Genomic DNA, 12,110 nt, shown 5'->3' on the forward strand with positions numbered 1-12,110 from the left:
AATGATAATTTATCCCAAGCCTAGTTTGAAGGTAAGTTTAGTCACAAACTCAGTTGATTATCTGATTTTTGCCTTACTGATCAGGGAAGCTGTTAAAACAATTTCAAGTAAACTACATGAAGCAGGAGATACAAAGAAGCATAAAAAAATGAAAAGAAGCATGAATTTTGGAACCTTACATTGGTACAAATTTAGTTCTGGGGTCTGATTCAGAATTATCTTCACTTTATTCCAAGCTAACTCAAAATGATAGTAAAACACAGGACTAAGTTGAATCCAGTATGGTGATTTTATATTACAGACAATGAAAACAAAACTTAATAACAGAATCCTTAAATATGACTACATTATGGGGGAAGCATCTAACACAATCTCTGATTGGTTCTATTCAGCCCACATTATGGAAGGTGAAGTATGAAAATGCTACTCTGTGTACACCTGAAAGTAACACAGCATTGTAAGTCAACTGTACTCCAATACAAGTTTAAAAGAGAGAAGAAAATGCTGCCCTTATCCTGCTCTCAGCTGCCTTCACCAGATCTCATTTCTCTAGGTTTCAGTATTGTTCAGGTAAAAGGTCATATTCCTTGTCAATAGAAGGGAGGTAAGGCGATGCCCTGAAAGCCCCACAAACACATTCTGGAATGGCTCAAATCAGCCCTTAAAGGAATCTAGATATTCTACTTATTTGCTTTTAAAATTGACACTATCCTTTGCTCAGTTTCTTTTATTCTTTTAGTCAAAGTTGAATTTCCATTACAACAATCAAAATGCAATATATAAAGTACTAGTTTCTAGAATTTTTACTAGAACTTAAAAGAGTGATGTATCATCTTGCATCTTACATTAAAAATTTTTTTGAGTTGTATGTTTTGAGACTATAGGAAATCTCTATTTTCCTAGAAATTATAAATAGTAGATTTCCACACAAAATATCTTAGTAAATCAGTTACTAAATATGAAGACTTATTTCAGTGTTAAAGAAGTTCATGGTTAATATGAATTCTAATTTAACAACATTTTTTTTCCTAAAGGGATAGTAGAACAGATTTTGAATAATTTCTATAATTTATGGTAAAAGAAATCAATATAGATCTTGTGGGATGAACAACGAACACAAGATTTCATGAGACCTGTCTGAAAAAAACAGGAAAAAAAAATAAATGATATGAGAGTGGTGATATTAACTTATAATGTGAAGTGTGAAAGGCAAGCCAAGCAGAATGTACATCAGCTGTCAGATTGCTTCATTCCTTTAGAACAGTTGTTCATCTGAAAATAGCTTTCAAATGAGAAAGGATGACTACAAAAGGATTAGTTACCATAGGCTTTTCCACACCCCCTAGAGCTCCAGGTTTGTTATGACAGAATAGCAAGAATTTAAAGAAAGTAAACTATAGAATATTAAATAACATCAGGAAGGGTCTACATTAGTGCTGAGCTGTGTTAATGCTACTAAGAATTGTCATTGATACCATTTCCATGGATTTCCTTCATGATGGCTGATGCTTGCTGTTTCCTCTGCTTCACCATGGTATTATGTGATAGCATGATTTTTTTTGTTCCCTGTTAAAAATAAAGAAACATTATTGAGGCAATGTGAAGAAGTCATTTGCAATATTTTATAATCATCCTTTTGAAGGAGACCGTCTTTGTTTTTTATTATTGCTTTTCTCTGAAAGGCTTTAATACCATTCCTTGTTTGGTGACAGAGTATGCTATTCATTGACAGGCAATATCACAGTGAACAGAGGCTGATTCTCAGAGTTTCAGGCCATCTTATCTGGATACTAGTACAATCATTATTGGGCAATGAGAAGCAATGAAAGAGCTGGCTTCCTTTCCCCTTCCTTTCTCACTTTCACAGTTTATTTTAACCTGTCATTGCTTCCTTACTGGCCTTCAGTTCCAACAAACTCTAAGAATGAAGAGAGGACACCAGATTAAATCAGAACTCTTTGGTGGTAGCATTTTAGTATTGGCATCAACAGCTGTCCTTTAAAGCAAAGAAAGCCCACTAATGAGTCACAGCTCTGAACTTCCTTGGACAATTGACTAATACAACATTTTAGGAAACAATATACTCACCTTGCTTTTCAGGAAGGAGGAATCCCAATTTGTGGAGGAAAGACTGGAGATGGACTATGGATGCCACTTGGGCCCGATGGTTTTTATCCTTGAGCCTGGAACGGCATGGTCCCTAGTTCTGACTCAAACTGGAGAATGAGCCTTTCTGAAGAGACTGGCATCCAGCTGACATCAACTGACTATATATAGCACCAAATACTTTAGCTACTCATATCTTCCTGGCGAAAGGGAGGAACCAAGAGAGATTAGGTTCTCTCCATTGTGTTTCTATCTTGTGAGACAGTTGAATGAACATACAGAAGGTTTCTATGGAGCACCTTCTGTTTGAAGAGCTAGTAGCCCAAAGAGATTTTTTTAAACTTTTGAAGATATAAGTCTTACATTTCATCTTAATCGAGGTGGCTAAAGATACATACTTGAATAAGAACAGAATGATGGATTATTAACAATTAAAGTGAAAGCACTGACAGTGTCTGAGGAGTTTCAAGAAGAAAGAAAGCAATATGGGGCAGAGCTATCCCTTAAATAATGCCATCCCTTAAGCAAGAGTGAGAACCTATGCTAACTTCAGAAAAATGGGTGATAGTTGGGTGAAGTGGAGAAGCTTTTTGTAATGGGCATTAAAAGTTAAGCCTCGAATCTGAGTAAAAGTTTAGACTCATAGCTGAGTCGTGAGTCTTCTTGAACAGACCCTGTAGAGAACAATGCCTGCAAAGTTGCCTGATCTCCTCAAGGTCTGGAGTCAAGTATTCCTGTTTGAGAATCAAGATAAGAAGTTGAGAAGGTAGGCCAAATTGGCCACCTTGCTGATCTTTGAACACAGAAGCATGTTCCTCCTGTATCCTTTTTCTTTCACTATGTCCCTCTTCCTGGAATACTCTCTCCTGCTACCACTTGGCTTACTCTTGCATTCAGAACTCCTCCCAACTATTGATTCCTCAAAGTCCTTCCTCAGTCACCCTTTAATCACCCTCAGTCTAAAATGCTACACAGAGCCACACTCTTGTCTCTTACTCTGCTTTATCTTTAAAATATTTTTGTATTAGTTTAGATTAAATTCTAATGCATGTGACAGAGAACCCTAAAAACAGAAAATTCAAAAAGATGGAAAATTTTGTTTTTCTCACACATGAACTTTTCCCAGAGATAAATAATCTAGGGTTGATGTGATTGACATAATTATCAGGGGCTCAGTCACCTCTAACTTCTTGCTCCCTTGTCCCCAAAATGAAGACCCTTGGGCCTAAATTACTGCTTCACCTCTAATCAGCATGCTCTTATTTCAGCCAATGGGAAAAATGAAAAGTAATGATATCTTTCAAACATAGCCTGATATGGCTCAGATCTCTTTTGTTTACATCCCTCTGACAGGACTTAGTCACATAACCATACACGCTCAAGAGAGGTTGGGAAATGTGAATTTTATTCTGGGTGGCCATGGACCCAGTTAAATTCAGAGTTTAACTTACTGACAAAGACGATGATGATTATTGGGTGACAACTCTCAGTTTTTGCCACAAGGATATATCCACATTATTTTATCTCTATCAATCCATCTACCTATCATCCTTCTATCAATCTGTCTCTATCTGGTATCTCTTCTTCCTATTAAAATATGAACTTCATAAGGACTTAGATTTTAAATCTTCAGCAGCAAGAATTGTGTCTAATATATTGGTGGACATTCAATATTAATTTAATGAATGAATAAATGAGTGGTTTGGAGATTAATTGTAGAATGCATTTAAGGTTTGGCATTAGTTTGGAATTCTTTTCCTGTTATGTCAAACACTTGGGGAAATAGAATTGTAAAAAACAGTCACTTGATTATAAGATGATGGTGGCTACTCAAGGGAGAGGTTTGTTTTGTATGCAGCTGAAATAGGTGGCTGATCATAGGCTTGACAGTTCAAGGCAGTAAATGGCAGGTTTCAATTCAGTTCAGTTCAGTCGCTCAGTCGTGGCTGACTCTTTGCAACCCCATGAATCGCAGCACGCCAGTCCTCCCTGTCCATCACCAACTCCCAGAGTTCACTCAAACTCATGTCCATCGAGTCGGTGATGCCATCCAGCCATCTCATCCTCTTTCGTCCCCTTCTTCTCCTGCCCCTAATCCCTCCCAGAACCAGAGTCTTTTCCAATGAGTCAACTCTTCACATGAGGTGGCCAAACTATAGGAGTTTCAGCTTTAGCATCAGTCCTTGCAAAGAATACCTAGGACTGATCTCCTTCAGAATGGACTGGTTGGATCTCCTTGCAATCCAAGGGACTCTCAAGAGTCTTCTCCAACACCACAGTGCAAAAGCATCAATTCTTTGGTGCTCATCTTCTTCACAGCCCAACTTTCACATCCATACATGACCACGAGAAAAACCATAGCCTTGAGTAGATGGACCTTTGTTGGCAAAGTAATGTCTCTGCTTTTGAATATGCTATCTAGGCTGGTAGTAACTTTCCTTCCAAGGAGTAAGCGTCTTTTAATTTCATGGCAGCAGTCACCATCTGCAGTGATTTTGGAGCTCACAAAGATAGTCTGACACTGTTTCCACATCTATTTCCCATGAAGTGATGGGACCAGATGCCATGATCTTCGTTTTCTGAATGTTGAGCTTTAAGCCAACTTTTTCGCTCTCCTCTTTCAATTTCATCAAGAGGCTTTTTAGTTCCCCTTCAATTTCTGCCATAAGGGTGGTGTCATCTGCATATCTGAGATTATGGATATTTCTCCCAGCAATCTTGATTCCAGCTTGTGCTTCTTCCAGCCCAGCATTTCTCATGATGTACTCTGTATAGAAGTTAAATAAGCAGGGTGACAATATACAGCCTTGACATACTCCTTTTCCTATTTGGAACCAGTCTGTTGTTCCATGTCCAGTTCTAACTATTGCTTCCTGACCTGCATATAGGTTTCTCAACAGGCGGGTCAGGTGGTCTGATATTCCCATCTCTTAGAATTTTCCACAGTTTATTGTGATCCACACAGTCAAAGGCTTTGGCATAGTCAATAAAGCACAAATAGATGTTGTTCTGGAACTCTGTTCCTTTTTCCATGATCCAGTGGATGTTGGCAATTTGATCTCTGATTCCTCTGCCTTTCCTAAAACCAGCTTGAACATCTGGAAGTTCACGGTTCATGTACTGCTGAAGCCTGGCTTGGAGAATTTTGAACATTACTTTACTAGCATGTGAGATGAGTGCAGTAGTTTGAGCATTCTTTGGCATTGCCTTTCTTTGGGATTGGAATGAGAACTGACCTTTTCCAGTCCTGTGGCCCCTGCTGAGTTTTCCATGTGTGCTGGCATATTGAGTGTAGCACTTTCACAGCATCATCTTTCAGGATTTGAAATAGCTCAACTGGAATTCCATCACTTCCACTAGCTTTGTTCATAGTGATGCTTTCTCAGGCCCACTTGACTTCACATTCCAGGATGTCTGGCTCTAGGTGAGTGATCACACCATTGTGATTATCTTGGTCATGAAGATCCTTTTTGTACAGTTCTTCTGTGTATTCTTGCCACCTTTTCTTAATATCTTCTGCTTCTGTTAGGTCCATACCATTTCTGTCCTTTATCGAGCCCATCATTGCATGAAATGTTCCCTTGGTATCTCTAGTTTTCTTGAAGAGATTTCCAGTCTTTCCCATTCTGTTATTTTTGTCTATTTCTTTGCATTGATCACTGAGGAAGGCTTTCTTATTTCTCCTTGCTATTCTTTGGAACTCTGCATTCAGATGCTTATATCTTTCCTTTTCTCCTTTGCTTTTCGTTTCTCTTCTTTTCACAGATATTTGTAAGGCCTCCCCAGACAGCCACTTGGCTTTTTTGCATTTCTTTTCCATGGGGATGGTCTTGATCCCTGTCTCCTGTACAATGTCATGAACTTCAGTCCATAGTTCATTAGGTACTCTATGTATCAGATCTAGTCCCTTAAATCTATTTCTCACTTCCACTGTATAATCATAAGGGATTTGATTTAGGTCATACCTGAATGGTCTAGTGGTTTTCCCTACTTTCTTCAATTTAAGTCTGAATTTGTCAATAAGGAGTTCATGACCTCAGCCACAGTCAGCTCCTGGTCTTGTTTTTGCTGGGTGTATAGAGCTTCTCCATCTTTGGCTGCAAAGAATGTAATCAATCTGATTTTGGTGTTGACCATCTGGTGATGTCCATATGTAGAGTCGGACCACAGCCTTGTCTAACTCAATGAAACTAAGCCATGCCATGTGGGGCCACCCAAGACGGGCCGGTCATGGTGGAGAGGTCTGACAGAATGTGGTCCACTGGAGAAGGGGATGGCAAACCACTTCAGTATTCTTGCCTTGAGAACCCCATGAGCAGTATGAAAAGGCAAAATGATAGGATACTGAAGGAGGAACTCCCCAGGTCACTAGGTGCCCAATATGCTACTGGAAATCACTGGAGAAATAACTCCATAAAGAATGAAGGGATGGAGCCAAAGGAAAAACAGTACCTAGTTGTGGATGTGACTGGTGATAGAAGCAAGGTCTGAGCTGTAAAGAGCAATATTGCATAGGAACCTGGAATGTTGGTCCATGAGTCAAGGTAACTTGGAAGTAGTCAAACAGGAGATGGCAAGAGAGAACGTCGACATTCTAGGAATCAGCAAACTAAAATGGACTGGAATGGGTGAATTTAACTCAGATGACCATTATATCTACTACTGTGGGCAAGAATCCCTTAGAAGCAATGGAGTAGCCATCATGGTCAACAAAAGAGTCCGAAATGCAGTACTTGGGTGCTGTCTCTAAAATGACAGAATGATCTCTGTTCATTTCCAAGGCAAACCATTCAATATCACAGTGATCCAAGTCTATGCCCCAACCAGTAATGCTAAAGAAGCTGAAGTTGAACCTTTCTATGAAGACCTACAAGACCGTTTAGAACTAACACCCAAACAAGATGTCCTTTTCATTATAGGGGACTGGAATGCAAAAGTAGGAAGTCAAGAAACACCTGGAGTAACAGGCAAATTTGGCTTTGGAATACGGAATGAAGCAAGGCAAAGACTAATAGAGTTTTGCCAAGAGAAGGCACTGGTCATAGCAAACACCCTCTTCCAACAACACAAGAGAAGGTTTAAGTTAACCTATTGCAATTGCTTCTAAGTAAATGATTGCATTGAAGTTATTAATTAAATACCAGTGAGAAACAGTTAATCAAGTCATTGAATTTAAATTTCCTCTCAAGATCTCTCAACTGCTTGTATATTCCTGGCTTTAGCATTTACAGTGGTGTGATATTCATCAAGTCTCTCAAGCTGTGTTTTTTCATCTGTAAAATGGAGGTTACAATATCTACCACATAGAACCATGGGCATTTTACATGTAACAATTTTAGAAATTCTTGATACTTAATAAAAGTTGAGTGTTAATTTTTCCTTTTACTATTTTATTCCTGCAATATGAAAGGATTTAAAACCTTAGAACAGTCAACTGCATTATTCAGTAAAAAAATTAAAATATATTTAGAAAGATGATTTTCCTACTTCGTCACCTTTTATGTTCCCAATTTTGTGTTATATACAGTTTAAAGGTTGAAATAGTGTCCTCAAAAGACAATAATTACTATGTTGATTTTGGTTTCCAAAATGAAAAGAGTTTATTTTAAAAGATATTAAAAGCTTTGAAGAATATAACTTGTTTTTGTTTATTTCTCAGTGACACCTAAAATTGTTTCGCCTTATATTTTAAAGTCATTTATACATATCTCTGATAGCTGTCTGGTTTTTAAGTTATTATTTGTTCTGAAAAGAAGAATTAGTCACTGGTATTATAGCTTTAAGACGGTTATACTATCCGATTGCTTTATGACACAACAGCTAAATTTTAAAAAGACCTTTAATGGTTATTATACTGCATTTTTAGATGGTCCATTCTGAAAGCCAGTGCATTTGAATTTTAAATCAAGTCACAGTTAATATAATTCTGTTTCATCAACACAGAGTTCTAGCTCTAGATTACACTTCCCTCAAGTTTGTCATATTGCCATCTTTCTTTGTCTGCAGGCCCCACCGCCTCCCCTCTGGACCCAGGAATGTCTGCCTCCCTGGCTCTCCCCACCACACCTACGCATACTGTACACTGGGAAAGAGTCTCTCCTACCCCCCCACCCCCCTCCCCCCCGATCTCAGCACCTACACTGGCCCTACTCATCATCCCTGTCCTTGAAGTGTCTCCCTAATCCCAATTTAAATAGAGTAGTACTTTATTGTCCCCTCAAGGCCTAAATATTTTAATCTAATTGGTGCTAAAGATAATGGTAGACTCTTTTATTGTAGGCAAAACAATTGGATTCTAATGGTAAAATTTGGTGCCTTAGGAGGCTAGTTAAGGAAGAAGTTCTTGACGGAGCTTTTCAACACCCCTATAACCAAATTCTTTCCATTTCTGGGCTTGTCACAGTTGCATTTCCAACTCTTTTAGCACTTGCTAAAAGACAAAAAAAGATTGTTAATCTTAAAAAATAAGATGAATTTTACTGCCTATATACCACCCAGCAAAAATCTACACCATGAGGACCCATGAAAGACAACCTTATTCAGCCAGTGGTAAACATGAGCCCTTTTAGAGTGGCAAACAAGGTCTACATTCATCTTCCTCTGACTGAGCACTTTTTTTTTTTTTTTTTTTAATTCTGTGTTACTCCTTGTCCCATTTTCGGTCTGTATTAGGTGGCTGTGGACAGTTGGAGATTAGGGCAGGATCCAGGGGAGGAGGAGGGAGCCCAGGATCTGAGGGCTGACTGTCTGCTAGGTGGGCAGAGAGCACATTACCATTACTGAGGCTCAGTTCTGGATTAATGCACACAGAACCCAAAGAGGGTAGCCCCCAGGCTAGTGTTGAACAACATAGCTAAGAGGATGATCGGTTCTTTACCAGCCTTCAGGGTCTCAGACATGGTGGTAACCCTGGGAGGAAAGAATCTTTTTGAAAGGATTAAAAAAAAAAAAAATGTGTAAAAACTCACAGCTTATAAGCCTGTCTATGGAAGTCGGCTTTGGTTTCTGCAAAAATCCCTGTGAAGTGAAGTGAAAGTCTCTGTCATATCCGACTCTTCACGACCCCATGGTCTATACAGTCCATGGAGTTCTCAGGCCAGAATACTGGAATGGGTAGCCTTTCCCTTCTCCAAGGAGTCTTCCCGACCCAGGAATTGAACCGGGGTCTCCTGCATTCCAGGTGGATCCTTTACCAACTGAGCTATCAGGGAAGCCATCTGACACTTGTAGCTTGTTCCCCCTGCTGCTTGACAGAGAGATAAAAAATGTCTGACACTTGCAGCCTATTTCCTCCATTTGCAGACCCCTAGCCTTCCTATCTGTTACCCTCTCATTCCCTTCTTTTCTTTTAGGAGAATTATGTCGCCTTGGGAAAGGGGTGGAGAAGGAAACGGCAACCCACTCCAGTGTTCTTGCCTGTAGAATCCCAGGGATGGGGGAGCCTGGTGGGCTGCTGTCTATGGGGCCGCACAGAGTTGAACACGACTGAAGCGACTTAGCAGCAGCAGCAGCAGCAGCAGCAGCAGCAGCAGCAGGGAAAGGGGAGTCATCCCTAAATTGGTGAAGCAACATATTCTCCTAACCCTCATATTGAGGGTCTTTGATCCAGGGGCCCCAAGTAGTAGTTGGAGGAAGCTGCCACAGTGGCAGGAGTTTGAGCAACCATTTGTAACGTAAAAGCCTTAATGTAGCTGGAAACAAATCCAGTCACACAGTCACAGATGCGGGGAGCAAACAGCAAAAACAGAATCAGTGAAGTTAAAAGTCACATTATGTCCACAGTTAGGGTACAAAGTGTTGCACAAGGCCTTTTTAGGATTGTTGTTGCTGCTAAGTCACTTCAGTTGTGTCCGACTCTGTGCGACCCCATAGACGGCAGCCCACCAGGCTCCCCCGTCCCTGGGATTCTCCAGGCAGGAATACTGGCGTGGGTTGCCATTGCCTTCTCCAATGCATGAAAGTGAAAGTGAAGACGCTCAGTCGTGTCCGACCCTTAGGATTGTTAGATACCATCAGATTAAGAAGAGGCATCACATATGATTGTTGTCGAAGGTATTCACAGACTTGGAGAAAGTCCTTTCCTTGAAGTGGAGATGCCCACCATGGGAAGCCATTCACTGATGAAGAGGGGAGCACTCCACAGGCCCAGCAGTAGACTGATTGTGAAATGCAGCGTAGGAGTGGTCTATACAGTCCATGGACTTCTCCCTTTCCCTTCTCCAGGGCATCTTCAGAACCCAGGGATTGAACCCAGGTCTCCCCCATTGCAGGCGGATTCTTTACCAGCTGAGCCACCAGGGAAGCCCAAGAATACTAGAGTGGGTAGCCTATCCCTTCTCCAGCGGATCTCCCACATCCAGGAATCAAACCAGAGTCTCCTGCACTGCAGGTGGATTTTGTACCAGCTGAGCTACTGGGGAAGCCCACGTTGCTCAGTCGTGTCTGACTCTTTGCGACCCCATGGACTATACAGTATACAGTCCAGGGAATCCTCCAGGCCAGAATTTTGTAGTGGATAGCCTTTCCCTTCTCCAGGGGATCTTCCCAACCCAGGGATTGAACCCAGGTCTCCCATATTGCAGGTAGATTCTTTATCAGCTGATCTACCAGGGAAGCCCAAAAGCCCTGTGCATTCTCCTTGATAGCTAATTGGCTTGCCATGCATTCCATGGTTTCTATTTTCCTATAATGAATAAGATCCAGCTTATAATTGATCTCCCTACTGGCCCAAAGCAAGGGCAGAATAGTTATAAGCAAAGCTGTGGTGATTTTCCTATTAGCTAAAATGAAATATTGCAAGACAAATAGAGGCCTAAGGGCACCAACTAATAGAAAAAGGAACTGTTACAACTTCTGTTTTAGTTAATATTTGCTAGGTATTTCGTTTGTTTTGCAGATGAGGAAATTGAGGTTCTGAGAGATTAAGTAAAGTCCCCCATGTATCATAAGTTACAAAGATGAAATTAAAAGGTGTTTCTCTCTCATTTAAAGCCTTTTGTGTTTTCACTATATTGTGGAGAAACCTCCAACTTCCTGTCTCTGAATATCTCTGTATTGATACCTTCATGATAAAAGTAAAAAAATAGAGTTAAGAATTGTCAAAATAATCATTTCATTGTGCTCCTTATTGATTCCTTTTGGAATTTAGTATCCCAATACTAGGTTTATCTTGGCTGAGGTACTTTTTGCTTATTAACATTTATGGCTCTTTCCCAGCTCATGGTTTTCTGGTTAGCAAACTTCTAGAGTTCCTCATGGTGTCTATCCTCAGGGTGCCTTCCTTTCCTTCAGCTGTGCAAATACTAATGTTATTAAAATGCTGAACATAAACAATGGAAATGTGCCATTTTCTATGCAGACCTCTCCTTCCTTTCCTGGCCAGTGTACCACACACGTCACTGCCAAAATAAGGATCAAATCCAATTCTATCAAAATAATCCATTTACAGGCAAGCTCAAGTGTTTTACCTGTCTTCCTCTGCAATTTTGTTGTTGTTGTTGTTTTATTTAAGCATTTCCTTCTAGGCTCTTAAATTAAGCCTTAAGGTAAACTGGGGAGAACAGGAGAGGTAAACAGAGCTCAGTGGCCAAGCTTGTCAAGATCAGAAGCTAATGTAATAGGGTTGGGAACTTGGAAAGAAAGAAAGTTTCATATACAGGAATATTAAGACAGAAGTTGCCAAACAAAACCTGCAAATCATTTTTTTCCTTTGCTTGCATAATCCCAGCATTTATCTAGAACTTTGTCCTATTTCCTTTCACAGTTGTAGCCAACCTGTATTTTTCCTATCATCTACAGAAGCATTTTCTTTGACAGTTTTCTCACATGCAAGAATCATCTCTGCTTTTATATACAAATTTAGCATGACCTAATTAAATAAGAGTTAATTAAAGAAAACATTAAGTTTTTAAAAAGAATGTATAGACAAGGATTTTAGTGATAGAATCTAGACTTCACAGCCATGTATCATATGCTAGAGTCTCAGTAACATTATAAAATAAGGA

General features: G+C 39.9%; 1 protein-coding gene and 1 long non-coding RNA gene across 6 annotated transcripts in view; one reads left to right on the forward strand and one right to left on the reverse strand.

Moving 5' to 3' along the window:
• MYOZ2 (myozenin 2) overlaps positions 1-2,268 on the reverse strand; it is a 38,507-nt gene extending 36,239 nt beyond the window's left edge. Inside the window, exons 1-2 of one of the 2 annotated variants that reach the window (XM_027543727.1) lie at positions 2,089-2,268; positions 1,476-1,566 (exon numbers count right to left, since the gene is read on the reverse strand). In XM_027543727.1, the coding sequence (XP_027399528.1) occupies positions 1,476-1,551 (76 nt within the window). In that variant the 5' untranslated portion in view covers positions 1,552-1,566; positions 2,089-2,268. The remainder of the gene's footprint in view (positions 1-1,475; positions 1,567-2,088) is intronic. The other variant, XM_027543728.1, reaches the window with a different exon arrangement.
• The window catches only part of LOC113893995, a 371,757-nt gene that overhangs the window by 61,252 nt on the left and 298,395 nt on the right, over positions 1-12,110 (forward strand). The gene's annotated exons all lie outside the window — the stretch shown is intronic.

The sequence above is a fragment of the Bos indicus x Bos taurus genome, chromosome 6 (assembly GCF_003369695.1).
Source record: "Bos indicus x Bos taurus breed Angus x Brahman F1 hybrid chromosome 6, Bos_hybrid_MaternalHap_v2.0, whole genome shotgun sequence".
In the NCBI taxonomy this organism is placed as follows: Eukaryota; Metazoa; Chordata; class Mammalia; order Artiodactyla; family Bovidae; genus Bos; species Bos indicus x Bos taurus.